The sequence below is a fragment of the Magallana gigas genome, chromosome 4 (assembly GCF_963853765.1).
Source record: "Magallana gigas chromosome 4, xbMagGiga1.1, whole genome shotgun sequence".
Classification (NCBI taxonomy): domain Eukaryota; kingdom Metazoa; phylum Mollusca; class Bivalvia; order Ostreida; family Ostreidae; genus Magallana; species Magallana gigas.
In genome coordinates this window covers 6,726,905-6,742,123 of record NC_088856.1, presented here as the reverse complement: position 1 = coordinate 6,742,123, position 15,219 = coordinate 6,726,905, and the positions used below count along the sequence as shown (strand labels likewise).

Here is a 15,219-nt window from a genome sequence, read left to right as displayed (position 1 = left end):
TAACCACAATGATGTGATGGCAGTGTTGAGTGAATCATCGACACAGAGCTTGGTGCAATGGGAGGAAAGTACAGGCTTCATCATTCTTGTATTGAATTAACTAATTTCTAGTGATCTGGGTGTAAATATGCAAGAGGTGCCAAACAAAACAACCGCTGGCTTAAAGGTAGTCCTTTGAAGTATTGTTTGAAATCCTTTGCTTTCAACACTTTCTGGGCCTGATTTGGGGGTGGGTGGGGGGTAGAACAGTGGGGGCTTGATCGTATCCATCTGCCAAATGATGAATCAATCTGCGGAGGTTCATATTGTTTCCCTTCAACCACTTAGCATGAGAAGGTGATGAGTTTTCCAGGGATGGGACCTTGAAATCTTAGGAGTACTGGTAGTCTACAGGAGCTGGGATGTAGAGAATCTTATAATTGTAATGACAAAGGGGTTCATATAACACAGACAGACAGACAGACAGACAGATGGGAGCAACTGGTGGCTTGAAACCTGATTAGGATTCAACATTCTTGAACAATGTTCTAAAAATCATATTTAAACCCAGATAACTGTTTTTCACCAGCATCTGACACTACATGTATATGACATTGATGAATGAAGAGGCAAAAAGTTAAATTCTCAAAAGTGTGGAAATCACTAAAGGGGGGGGGGGGGGGGGATTGAAAATCTGCAATATTGAGGCAGAAATCCACCTGTTATACATCTGCAATCTAAGGATCTCTTTGATTTTAATTTTTTGGGGACTTGAGTGAAGGGTGTAAATTTGCAAAATCTTTCCCCCCACTTAAGATCAATAGTTCTTTCCAGGTACCATGAAGCACAGATGGGCGGGCTATTGCGTGCTCTGGCATTGTTTTAACTTCCAGAGTAGTGCGGGGTTTAGAGATAACTGAATACCGTTAAATTGATTCTTATGAACATTATCTCTGCTAGCAACCCGAGAATTCCTCATAACATAACCACAATGTTTCTGCAGTTCATATTTACAGATGCCGTGTGTTTTTTACCTGCTCGTTTCTGGGATGTGTGATTGGAGTCAGGTGTTTGGGGACCTGAAATTCACAGCTCGTAATTGTCACACAACAGGTAAGACTGCTTCTCTCCTTTACTCTTTGATTCAAACTCAATCAAATTTGATACTTCTAAATAGCTTTGAATGAAATGATAATGCATCTCCAGGAATTTTTTTTATGAAGTTCAGAAAAATTCTTGTCACAAGAAACATTTACAAGTCAATTTAAAAATCATCAGGAAAGTAGGTCAATTTTCAGTGTGTCAATTGTAGTCCACTGATAATGTTATAGTTGAACAGGTAGAATGATAGATAAGTATATAAAAAATATAATTATTTAAAATACATACTAGTGTATAATTACCTATCAGATGTGTGTTCAAATGAAGAGTTCTTTATAAACTTTTCAATTAGCCTATCTACAAAATATGTGCTGGACATTCTGACACTTTTTTTAATAATGTCAGAAAATATAAAAAAAAATATGTCGATGAGAGTTTCCATCCAAATTGAACATCCATTATGCAAAGTTGCATGCATGCATAGGTTGTATTTGATTGTTTTGTAATGGTTTTCAGTGCAAGCCTCCTGAAATACTTGAATCGTAATTGCACTGTAAACAAACCTAGCAAAACTAATGAACATCTGTGTTGCATTTTTGTATCGTAAAATATTTTTGCCCGATTTGTTTTCAGCACTGTATTGATTGTACTATTTACTAACACAAGTCTGATACCTTATATTAAAGCATTGTAACAGATTTGGACCTAAACGGATAAATAAAATAAATGATAAAAAAGGATATAGCCATTTTTTAAAAAAAACAATATACTATGTAATACTATGATTTAATGTTTGCATTGCATTTTTCATACCTTGATAAATAAATAATTTGAATTTTTTTATAGACTATTTTAACTAAGGATAATAGTTTATAAATGGCTTCATGATAAATTTTTTTGAATAAGTTTAACGGATTTACTTAAGAGAGTTTTATAAAGATCATTTAATTCTCACAACCTTAATTAAAATTTAATGAATAGACCCCTCGTCTGATACTGAAAATCAAAATTTTTTTACTAGACTGTTATTTTAATCATTTGCCTGAAAAGATTTGATTAAATGGGACAAACTTAAGGGGAAAAAATGCGAACACAAGTTTAAATTAAATTAACCTTCCAAATCTAAATGAACAGATCACGAGGAACAGAGTTTAATTACGAACAATGTGAGGATCTATCTAGCTCCTGCGGATTTATGTTGGAATTGTCTATACACTCTTCAGACTAGGATATTGCGTTCTAGGAGTATTTGAGGCAGAAAAGTAAATGAATCAAAGTATACGTATATGCAATATATACTAGTATAGATTTTGGTAAGATGAGCTTAAATGATATATTATAATGATGTTGATCCCCCCCCCCCATTTCTTAATTATTACATTACTACATATAACACTGCTAGTATAAACCCACTTTCGATAATCATAATTAAAATAATTATACCTTTTATACTCTTATTTATGATTAGGTTATGCATACTAGATAGGCCAATTTCTTTTGATGGGATAATTCTGTGCATTTTATGTCCTTCTGTTACGTAACCGTAATAATGTGTATTAAGTTACGAACCGGGTCATCTTGATTTCAACCTGATGAAACCCAGGAGGTGTCCTTCAAAACTCTCTCACAATAAAAGCTTCCCACAATATCAATAACAGCGATTGTAAAATCAATGCAAAAAATCAATCAGAAAAATATTTGCTTTTGTAATCAAATCGCTAATAGCTGTAATTAAATCTCAATATAACTTTGCTCCAGCTGTCCATTGCTAGGAAAAACCAGTCCGATATTCAGCAGGGGGATTGAGTGAACCTTTATTGGACGGACCCAGGTCAGATTACCGTTAAAAGACCATAGAAATGACGTTGTAAAACTGTCCAATGATCTGCACTTCAAAGCAGAACATCTGTAATTGGGCAGAAGTCCCCAATATCAATGTGACCTAATTATCTAAATGATGTTTATTCTACTTCAATGATTATCCATAGATTACCCAGTAGGAAAGCAGGAAAATTTAAAGGACAAGATAGCATGAAATCTGGACCAGTGGATTTTTTTTGTAGCTAAAAGCATTGGTTGCATAATAGCTGGTAATTATAAAAAGTGGGTTTTCATTGATTTCTTTTTTGTATTTTTGATTGCTATCTGACAAATTCAAACACCATCATGGTGTGTTCACGGGTGTTTCAAGCCATCTTATTTACCCAGCTTGCAATCTGTGTATAAATCTACTCAATGTGATGATTAACCAAAAACGGAAATAAATTTCACCGACCACAAATGAACAGCCCCTGGGGTTAGTCCTTAATTAAAATGCACTGGTCATTTAATGGGGCATCATTGTGAGTTATTCTCCATTATGGATCTCAAGCTAACAAATGCATGAATTCCGGACACCCAGCATTTTAACAAAAGGAATTAATTGGAGAGCCAGACTGACTGCCAGGAACCAAACAAGACTATTTGTTAAAGGATTTCATTCGGCAGATAAATTGATTTTCATACTTGTAAATTATTGGGATTTCTGCATGATCATTTCATGTCTGCAACTAATGCCCAGAGAAAATGACTCAAACCACCACAGTATTTCTGCATGCTAGCTGCACTCCATTGATATCAGCTTTGATTTTCTGCAACAAATTATTAACACACATAACTAATTAAAAGAATAAATCTTAAAAGACTTGAGGCAATTTCATAACAGAGGTAAATGATCTAAAAGAGAATTATTAAGACTGCTGTTCAGAAATAAACAAGATATCTCAAAATAACCCATTAAGATGCACAAAACTGCCTGTTTGATTTAATTGCTAAAATCTATCAGTGCATAGAGGGAGTCGGTTATTTTCGGGAATTATCCTCTTACTTAACTAAGTCTAATTTATTAGCAGAATTAACAATCTTCAATCCTTATGAATGTAAAATTTCTGATAAAAGAGAACATCCCACGCTAGATTTACAGAATTAGTCTAGCTTAACAATTTGTAAGAAATTTTATTACGCATTTTAATAAATACCAAAACTTTCGAAGAAACAATCACCAATCTACAAAAGTGAAAACTAAATGAGCGCACAGCTCATGGAAGAAAAACAAAACATTAAAAATTCAGAAGATACAATGATATTTTGAAGTAGAGTTGCATGGTTGAATGTTTTCTCTATGATGAAGCAGAAAACTGACATAAACGCATCATTAACTCCTCGACAATGACTCCCGACCAGAACTACGCAACCTTCCAACATCAAAAGTGCAAAACTACTAGTGCGTAAGGCAGGAATTTTTACAGCATGATTTAATACTTGATCCTATGTGTTGATCAGGAACTGTAGTAAATATTACATGAGAGGTAATTATTTCCCTTCGCAAGGTCAACCTGCTATTCCTAACAACAAAGTTTCCTGAATTAGATAATCATCGATTATTAAAGTAACAATGTTTTGGGGAGGACCAAACCCCTTTTGACATATCATATGGATAAATTTTATCTAATTCTTATTGAACATTATCTTTTTTTTGCATTAATTGTTTCCCTTGTATTACAGACTTTACATCAATGCATGACTTGTGTCAAAAGCTGGGTATCAGTTCAATTAAATAACAACCAGTGATGTTTATTAGAATCTTTAAAACTAAAAATGACCTCTTAAAGAACTCAATGTCCAATTCACACTGAAATTCAATTGAATAGTTAAGTGACCTTGAATTCCATCAAATGACCTTGTGCCAAGTTCATAGCACAGGCATTCTCAGAATCTTGGACAATTTTTTGCCCTAAAAGAGCTAATGATAAGTTTCTGTATTGAAAAGAATTCAAAGTTCATTGAGAAAGACATGATGTACATCCATTGCCTTAATTCCTTACATCGTTACATGACTCCCAACAAAAGTTTTCACCGGGTAACCTTTTTGTGGGATGGGAGGGGGGTATATTTTTCTATGTTTATCTGATCTGATTGTTTGAACTTTTGTCCTGCATTTTTAAACACCATAAATGAAATATACTGAAGTTTGTACACCCTGAAACTGATTAACATGCATGGTAAGCAAAAAGCAACCTTTCAGGATTTTTGTGTGTTTGTACTTCGATGCATGCATCTGTGTTTGAAAGAGTATTGTTTTATCCCCTGGTTTTGAAAGATAATTCATTAATTTAGAGAATTCAACTTTTATCCCTCTTACTGACATATATCATAAATGAACTGTACTGAAGTTACTGAGAAAAATAATCACAGAGCAAGTCTCCCTTCATGTTCCGAACAACAAAACAGCTATTCATTTAGTTCATTAAAAATCCCACAAGCTATTGAGCTGTGGCTTACATCTGTTGGCACTTCAATAAAGATTATATCATATCTTTGCAGAATGCGCAACTGACATAAAACATGTGCCGCTTTGGTGCATGCTTCAATCCATTATGCATGTTCTCGATAAAATTGGCCACTGTTGGAGAGTAATCTCCCCTTTCAAAAGCTCCATAGAAAATTCCTTTTAAAGAGGGACTTGAAAATGGCTGAAATAAGTTAAAGAAGCATTAAAAGAGATATATTTACCTATCATGAAATATTACTCCCCCCCCCCCCCCAAAAAAAAATGTCAAAAAGATATTTTGAAAAAATGGTCATTCTCAGGATTTTCTTACATCTTGATTCTAGTGTGTTTTCGGGCCTTGCTGCCATAACTACTATTTGATATTTAGTAAACAAAGACATGATTTATCATAGACTTGTCTTTGAATATATAATAGATCTAATCTATGTCTGGTAAATAAGTTTTTTTAATACATACAGATAGAACAAAATATAAAAACAATTTTCACACCCATTTCTTTGTTATACAAGAACATATGAGCAGCCGATCAATGAGACTAAAACGAAGGCGAATTGATGGGTGTTTATTCATGGACCTGGACCAGCCCATTACCATCAGGGCAATCACTTACAATCTGGACTGACCATCTCCGCCTTTGTTCTACACATCCAGATAATCCTGGATAATTGAGCTAATCTGCAAATAAACCCTTCTGATTTATGGTGAAATATTGCAGAAAATTTTGGGAGAGAATTGAGATCTGGATCAGATAGATTTAATGGTTGTTGAACTGATCAGATATTATAGAATTTGCCCCAGAGCTGTAGATGAATGTAGCTCATGGAAATTAATAGTAAATACTATTGGTCCATTCTCTTCTATCAATGGATATAATAATTAATATTTCTATCCTTAAATCATAGTACTGTTCCTATCAGTAATAATGATAACATTTATTGCCCCTATTCTCCCAAGTTATTAAGGGTGGTGTGTGTTATAGCAAGATAAAATTAATTCACCAAACTCTTATAATTACATGGATTTTTGAGAGAAAACACCAATACCACAGAACCGTCATGCAGATGAAGAGGGATACTTATTGGTTTTTATGCACTAGTGTTGTAAACATCTAGATATCAATTGAATATGTCACTTAGTGTTGATAAACCCCAGAAAATCCTCATAAAAAACACCATGCTCTGTATCTGATTACAAAGTCGTTCCATCAAACATCAGAGGTATATTGACCAGTGCTGTCGCGTGACAGAGAGAGAACTTGACGATCCCAGCTCCTGCGAAGCTTTTGCAACTGGCAAATTTACCGCCTTTGCTGTCAGCTCCAGAGTTTGCTTATGTGAGAAAAATCAGGAAGCCTAAGTAACTGAATTATCAATTGTAAGAAAAAACCTATCTGGACGTGCAATCAAAAGACATCCTTTATTGATTTCCTTGTGGTATCTACAGCATTATAAATGACAATAGGTCTCTCTGAAGCATTTTCTCTTTTTATATAGCTATAGGACAATCAGTAGCTGCCCAGTTATACAGAATTTTGTCATAAAAATGCATGCATTTCATAGAACATTTTAAGATCAATTGCATGCTTGTATCTTTGCAAAGAACTGCGGGATGGTGGAATCTGTTATTTACGGAACAAGTGAATTGTGCAATAAAAAAACTGCTTCTTACTTATTGTCTTTAATGGTATCATATATCAATTACCAACCTGTTTTACAATTTCTCTGAGCTGAGAGAATTGTTGCATTGAAAATGCAATAGGTGCTCTTAGTTTACAACAATGCATGAGGCACAGAGTCTCAGTATATATAGATGGATATTAAACTTCAAGGCCGTAGGAAAAATAACTAATTTAAGCTTAAACAAGAGAAAATATATACATAGGTAGACAAATAAAATGTAAGGAGGACAATTAATAGACATAAAGGAAGGCAGATCGATAGACAGATAAGGATGTCAACAAGTTAACATGAATAGACAAAAAAGGATGTTAACAAGTAGACATGAATAGACAAAAAAGGATGTTAACAAGTAGACATGAATAGACAACAAAAAGGATGTTAACAAGTAGACATGAATAGACAGATAATGATGTTTACAAGTAGACACAAATAGGCAGATATGGATGTAAACAAGTAGACATGAATAGACAGATAAGGATGTTAACAAGTCGACATGAATAGACAGATAAGAATGTAAACAAGTAGAGTGACATGAATAGACAGATAAGGATGTCAACAAGTAGACATGAATAGACAAAAAAGGATGTTAAAAAGTAAACATGAATAGACAGATAAAGATGTTAACAAGTAGATATGAATAGACAGATAAGGATGTAAACAAGTAGACATAAATATACAGATAAGGATGTAAACAAGTAGACATGAATAGACAGATAAGGATGTAAACAAGTAGACAATTGAATAGACAGATAATGTTGCTAACAAGTAGACATGAATAGATAAGGATATAAACAAGTAGACATGAATAGACAAATAAGGATGTAAACAAGTAGACACTAATAGGCAGATATGGATGTAAACAAGCTCATAAATGGCGGCCAGCCAATAAACATATTGGGAAAGTAGACAAGTTGATAAAGGAGACAGGTAGACAAATCCAGTTGAAGACGAGTAAACAAAAGTAGGAAAATGTCATAGACTATTAGGGATGTGGACAAATATAAATGAATTAAGGGATGTTATCAAGTAGGTAGAAGGGGGCAGATGAAGAAATAGCAAATTGAAAATTGAGTTGATTAAGGTAGCTAAACACGGTTTCGTATAAAATCCAGGGGGGTTTTCTCTGGGGAAAAGCATGATGGGTAGGGATTTTCCTGCTATTTTTATGCGGTTTACATGAAAACTGATTTTTAAAATTCTCAGTTGCATAATATAGAGGTTTATCTTTCTAATACATGAAAAAAGTATGTAGAAAAATTTTAAAATTAATTTTTTGACACTATAAAATAAAGGGAGGTACCTCCAAAAATATCCGGATTTTACGCGTGCAGAATTTCATGATTTTTTTAGCTGGTAATGTAGCTCTTTAAAAAGCTGGTGAATGTACCCTGAAAATACTATAAAATGATACCTAAGGCTATTGAAAATGCATGGAAATTAAAATGGATGATTTATTTGCTTTCTGCTGTTAGGGGGAGCCTAAAATGCATGGGTGTACTGCATTTAGAGGCATTGTTTTGCCTATTTTCCTCATGTTTTGAATGGCAAATAAATTCTAGCAATAAGTTACATGTGTGCATCATTCTTAAATATTTACAAAATTCACAATTTTATCTTTCTATTGATATATAGATATGTATGTAAAATGTTTTTGCAATTTAATTTCATACGGGTCAGTTTTGCTTGTCCCTCATCTAAAAACGTCCTTATGACGTTGAATATAAAACTGTGTTTTGCACCCTTAAGAGGGCTGGATAGTCATGGCTATTTATAGACTCTATTGATCTCCTTTAGAAGAAGAGTTCTGTATAAAGGTATAAAAAATAATCAAATTTTAAATGGATTTTTTCTTAAATTAATGATAGTTTATAGCTTAACAAATCATGTCTAAAAATTAAGGTAGATCTGACCACCCAGTCCTCCTTAAGTGGACCAATAGGGAGGTAGATAAAAAGAAATGGGAAGAAACCAATAGGATATTAGACTATAAACCATGCATTTAAAAATCAGCAACTTTCTATAACTGAAGATTATAAATTATTTTCAAATCTTTACAAAAACTTAGAAATGCAAAACACTGTGCACTTTGAAATCTACTTTTGATTTAAATTGTTTATCATAAGTGTACTTTTGATTTAAATGAATAAACACCCGTCCAAATGAAAGCACGAAGAATCCCAAATATTTCCGCTACCAACAGGGAAGCTGCACAGTGCCAAGAAGAAAGCATCAATAACAATTTCATTTGTTTAAAAGCTGCAAATTTTGATCAAACAGAATTTTCCACCGTTCCCTTTCACAGATATTGTTCTTTGTCTTAAAATAAAGAAGATTAAAAAGATAAAAAAAAGTGTTTTTCTACTGAAGGTTGTCGAGAAATTTTATACCCCGTTGAAGGAGATTTGACAGAGTTTTCTATCATTCTGGAGAGCAATAGAACTCAATGCTAAGTATTGATTGTATGGACGAGGACCAGACCAGCCTATATAGCCCAGCATTAGGCTCCTTGGCTCAGATGTGAATACTCAGTACTGATTCTCCAGTCACCACTCTTAACCTTTATGACTGACTTCTAAATTACCCCCCTCTCATTCTTTACAGCAATAATGGGGAAAAACAGGATTACATTACCAGTGTAAGGAGACCATTTATTTCTCTGCGCAAAAATGTGCTTTTAATTCTGCAGGCTCAAGATTCCCTATGGGTGTGTGTTTGTTTCAGATATTATTATATTTAAAGTGGATGGTTTTTTTTTAAATATAGTTAATGATATTTGTATTTTCTTAAATTTCAGATGTGTAGAAGCCAGCTGTTGGAATTGGTGAGCACTTGGAGACCTGTGAATGCTGCCTTCAGGAACATCTTATTACATTAGAATCGCATGGCTACAAAAAAATCAAACCACTGCTGAGAATTGGTGAAGAGAGTCTGCAAGTCAAATGAGTCTAATGTGAAATGAGCGGATCTCTCCGAGCAGACGGATTGTCAACATTTCTAGTGAGGGAGCATGTGGATTGTTTTTATGCCCAAGAAGTTTCTACATAAACTTCCAAACTTTTTTCAGTGAAAAAAAAAATGACTTCTGTTCATTTTCAATTTTAAGAAAATAGTGATCTTGATTTGGCAAGAAGCTTGAAGTGATGACATTGTCAGACATGTTATGTTGAGAATTAATCACTGTCTTCCAATTATTTTTTTTGTTCTGGGATCTAATACTTTGCCTTCAGTGAAATAAACCAGCACCATGTGTCAGGACCCTACTGGAAGACAATTACCAAATGGAAAACTTCAACAACATGTTTAAAATAGCGACATGCTGAAAGCGACCACAGACCTGTCTGTTCAATTTTTCAGTTTTCTTGTCATGAGTTTTTTATTTTCACACATGATTTCCATGCGAAGCGATGCAACAAATACCACAGACTCTGGCTGGGGGTCAGGGGAGGCGTGTCCAGAAAACTGCACCTGTAGAGCCATGGACTACCCCAAATACAGGAGTCTTTTTAACAAGACTGTTGTGTGTACTGGAGTCCAATTCCTCAATAACATTTTCCCTGAAAACATTCCTCTAGATGTTGAGATCTTGGACCTATCCCACTGCCGTCTCACTCGTCTCAGTCTGAGACTAATGCTGAAGCATCTGAGATTCTTGGACATCTCCTACAATGATTTGAAGGTGATGGACAGACAAATACACAAGTTAACAGCTCTGAGACAGCTTATCATGAGAAACAACAGTTTGTCCTATCTACAGAACGGTGCTTTCAGTGGTATGCTGTACCTAGAGGTACTCGATCTTTCCAACAACCAACTCTACTCAATCGAACCCCATACCTTTGGCGGATTAAATTATCTGAAAAAACTGAACCTGGAGGGTAACCGCTTGCATTTTTTGTCGCCTCAGTGGTTTGTCAGCATGCCAAGCCTGGGCTGGCTTTTTCTGTCTAACAATTTAATTGGTCGACTTAAAGCTAATGTGTTTGAAATGCTCTCCGGGCTTTTTACCATGAAGCTTGATGAAAACCGGATTTCTTACATCGAGCCTGGTGCATTTAATGGACTTTCGCACCTGCGGATTCTATATCTGACTGACAACCTCCTTCAAACCATTCCATCACAAGAACTACACAATCTTCCGTTGTTACAGTACCTGTATTTTGACAAGAACCCCGTTCTACGTATTCCTACACTCGCCTTTCATTCTATGAACTTAAGTATGCTCACAATGAGTTATATGCCTCATCTAAAAGTTATAGAAAAAGAGTCTTTTTTGAATTTGAAGCATCTGGTGACTTTACAACTGCACGATAACAGTGAACTTGTATATATTGATCCCAACGCATTTGTGAATTGTTCACACTTAAAAAATTTATACCTTCATAATAACAAACTTCAAAGTGTGTCTTCCGTCTTAAAAGACAGTCTGCCTGCTTTAAAAACACTGCACTTGTACAATAACGAGCTTGAATGTGACTGCAATGCAATGTGGATGAAACAGGAAAATCTGAGAGAAATATCAAACAAAACTTATAGATCTGTTCTCTTCGGGGACTCCTTGTTGAAGTGTGGCTCCCCTCCAAACAGAAAGGGCATTCTGCTGCGAGATCTGCCTCTTTCCGCTCTGAATTTTACATGTGCCCCTGTAATTATCCCCCTGTTCAGAAGAAGTTACAATCTGAGTATCGGGGAGGAGCTGCATTTAGAGTGTTACGCAATGGGTTTACCGTCACCGAAGATAACTTGGCGCTTGCCAAACGGTACGTTATTAGACAAGGAAAATTTACGCAAAGGTCGTTATGAAATTCGTAATAATTCGAGGTTCATACTGAGATATCTATATGAGAGTGATACAGGGAGGTACTCCTGTGAAGCACAGAGTGTGTCAGGATTCGACACTGAATCCTCGATAGTGACTGTCAATAATAAGCCGGTTCGAATCTCAGCAGAATATGTAGCTGGAAATTTCATTACCATTTCATGGAATGGGACTCGAAACCAGTGGTCCATGACTGGTTACGAGATCCATTACAAGCCATTGGACAATTCAGAAAAATTTCAAATCATTCCATTGGACCGCCGACTTCGACAATTTCGTTACACATTTACCAATCTGTCTCCTTTAACCACCTACATGTTCTGTATTGTGTACGTGTTTGAAACAGAGCTTTACACTGTTCACTGCACGAACATTACAACAGGCGACAAAGATCTGAGCACAACGGGGATCACACACATTAACTCCAAGATGATTGTGGGCGTTGTGACATCAATATTCATGTTGTTGATTCTGGGATGTTGTGTCCTTGTTGTTCGTCGTGTTGGAAAACGAAAAGACTACCTGGAACCGCTGTACAGTAAAGACACAGAGAGTCTTATAGACGTAATACCCTTGGAATCAATGTACCAAGGGCAGACAACTCCGGCAGCATGCTCCTCACGCACATCGCTGATTCAGTCTCAGGACTGACTTCCAACAGGTGCTATGGAATCAAAATTAGGACAGTTTTTGTCTTTAAATTTACAAGTACAAAAATAACGATTTACATACACTGTCATTCACAATGACTGTTGTCAAAGTATTATAAATAGTGTGTTCAACTGTATACAATACATATTAGGGCATTTTTACCGATTCACAAATAAACCTTAATCATATTAACTAATTTTTAAAGATCTTTTCAAAAAACTGATATGAGAGAGAGAGAGAGAGAGAGAGAGAGAGAGAGAGAGAGCAAATACAATTCTGAGTACATTTTAAGTTGTTTTGCCTTTCTTGCTGTGTTTGTTTACGTTTATTCTGTTCCTGACTGACTAGCCTCTTGAGATACAACAGAATATTATGACATTGAATTCAATCACCATGAATAACTCTTCCTCTCACAAATGCATATGATTGTTTTTCCTCAAGAGAGTTGGATTGCATGCAAACTTTTCAATGCAGACAACCTTTGATGCATCGCATTCCTTCTTTTCACTGAACACTGATATTAAAAATGCAGTGCATATTGCTGCATTGCAGAACTAGAGACGATTTAGATTTCTATAGAAAAAACCTTATATCGGAAAAAATTGAGCACAAGGTACCCTAAATCAGGGTAAATAATGGACCAGAGTTTATGGTCTGCTCAATCAATATAATGAATAGGATCTCATTGATACAGATTGAGTAAAACGGTGCATTTTGTGAGTTTTATGAATTACCGGTATCAAAAATGGAAAACATAATTCTCAAATTATATGTTTTACAATTAAAAATTTGATCATGGAACAGTTCATAAAAAAGAACATTTTCTGAAAAGACATCAAATTCAGCTATTTAAAGACTGCACTGAATTATAGCATCAAGTATAATTAGTGTAAGCATAAAATATCTAGCCCATAAGAGATTTGGCTGAAATCGATTTCACAACAAGATAGTAAAGATTTGACTGTGCACATTTCTGAATTCATTTATCACATCTTATCCCGATATATCCATGATATAAAGAGAAGTATTTGATTAAGTGGAAGCTGCTTTTTGCAAAAAAATACTAAAAAAGGAATACAGAGCCAAGTGTGTTATAAAACGGTGTTCAAAGTCAAAATATCATTATTTAAGCATTGAATGCTTATTTTTGGATGTCTTCGGTCCTATGACACATAAAGCGGTGCAGACAAATTGAATAAAGCGCATTAGCACAGTATGATAATTTGTCTGCACGGCTTGGTGTGTTATAGAACTGACGACATCCAAAAATAAGCATTCAATGCTTATATTGATGTATATTTGTATGAAATATTGTGTATCGCCGCTATAAAGCCATTATTTGCGCTCTTAGTCATGGATACCTGGAACAGCCACATTAACATGGTATTTAGTTAGCTTCTGCGACGAAAAATATTGTGGCAGAAACTTTAAGGGGACAAATCTTTTATTACGGAGTAGATATATATTTAAGTATTGAATCCTTATTTTTTGAAAGATATAGTCTCATAACTGCAACGGTGTGTGCATACAAATTGAATAACGCGCGTTAGCGCGTTATGAAAATTTGTTTGCACACACCGATGCAGTTATGAGACTATATCTTTCAAAAAATAAGGATTTAATGCTTATATTTACATTTTTTACCTTCTTGTCTTGTACGCAAATGGGAATTATACCTCAAAAATACTGTATTATCCTATGGGTAAGTTCAAATTAATGGAAGAGCTACAGTAACAGCCACAAGCGTGATCTTTGATTTTCGCTTGTGACGTATTTATCAACGTTAAACGTTTGTGACGTCACAATTAAAACTCGTGATTTAACCTATTAGTACCCTGTCTGTGTTATTGTGCTATATCTGCAGTACTGTAGCTTTACATGCAAAATATACGTGGAATGTAAATATTAATGATTGATTTGCAAAAGTACTTATCAAATTGGTTATGTAAGATTGAAAGTTTTATTTGATGTCACAAAAATATATATACTAAACGTGAAGACGTTTGTATCTGTGCTCATGGCGCATGAATTAGCAAAGTGTATTCATGGAAAATTGAATGTCGCAAATTTCCAATGCAAACACAGGGGGAAATATACACTGAATGTAAGTATAATACACAGAGAGAGAGAGAGAGAGAGAGAGAGAGAGAGAGAGAGAGAGAGAGAGAGAGAGAAGCTGACAGATCAGACAGATACTAATTTTGATGGTGGTGGAGAGAGGGACAGACAGACAGATCATTGTTTATCAAAAACCCCAGAGTAGGCTCACTGGCTGGGCGGTCAACAACTAGCCATCAGATCTACCTCTACCTACATTTCTATACAGAGCTCTTTTTCTAAAGGAGATCAATACAGTCTTAAAATGGCCATGACTAGCCAGCCTTTTTAAGGAATAGGACTGTTATAGGAATCTTAAGAACATAGAAGTGAAGGTTTGAGAGATTGTGTGAAATTTTAATAAGCTTCATTGAAAATTGACTATTTGATACTATTAATTATAAAGGTTATTGGATAAAATATGAAATACAATGTACTATACCATGGTAAAATAACAGGACTTGTGATGATGATGATGATGATGATGACTGAATGATGAAATTATTCCAATGAGACCAAATGATGAAAACCCCGGTCAGTATAAGCAGTATTCTCTCAATGACAGC

The 15,219-nt window shown here is 34.9% G+C and overlaps 1 protein-coding gene across 4 annotated transcripts; it reads left to right on the top strand.

Moving 5' to 3' along the window:
- The first annotated feature begins 147 nt into the window (after positions 1 to 147).
- On the top strand, positions 148 to 12,748 carry LOC105348946 (leucine-rich repeat neuronal protein 1). Of its 4 annotated transcripts, XM_066081084.1 has the most exons (3): positions 148 to 166; positions 983 to 1,092; positions 9,884 to 12,748. In XM_066081084.1, the coding sequence occupies exon 3, from the start codon at positions 10,403 to 10,405 to the stop codon at positions 12,554 to 12,556; it is 2,154 nt and encodes a 717-aa protein (XP_065937156.1). In that variant the 5' UTR covers positions 148 to 166; positions 983 to 1,092; positions 9,884 to 10,402; the 3' UTR covers positions 12,557 to 12,748. The 4 variants fall into 4 exon arrangements, with proteins under 4 accessions (XP_065937156.1, XP_011456863.3, XP_011456864.3 ...); XM_011458561.4 differs by lacking the exon at positions 148 to 166 and having other exon boundaries at positions 799 to 1,092; XM_011458562.4 differs by lacking the exons at positions 148 to 166; positions 983 to 1,092 and adding an exon at positions 9,525 to 9,724.
- Positions 12,749 to 15,219: the final 2,471 nt, after the last annotated feature.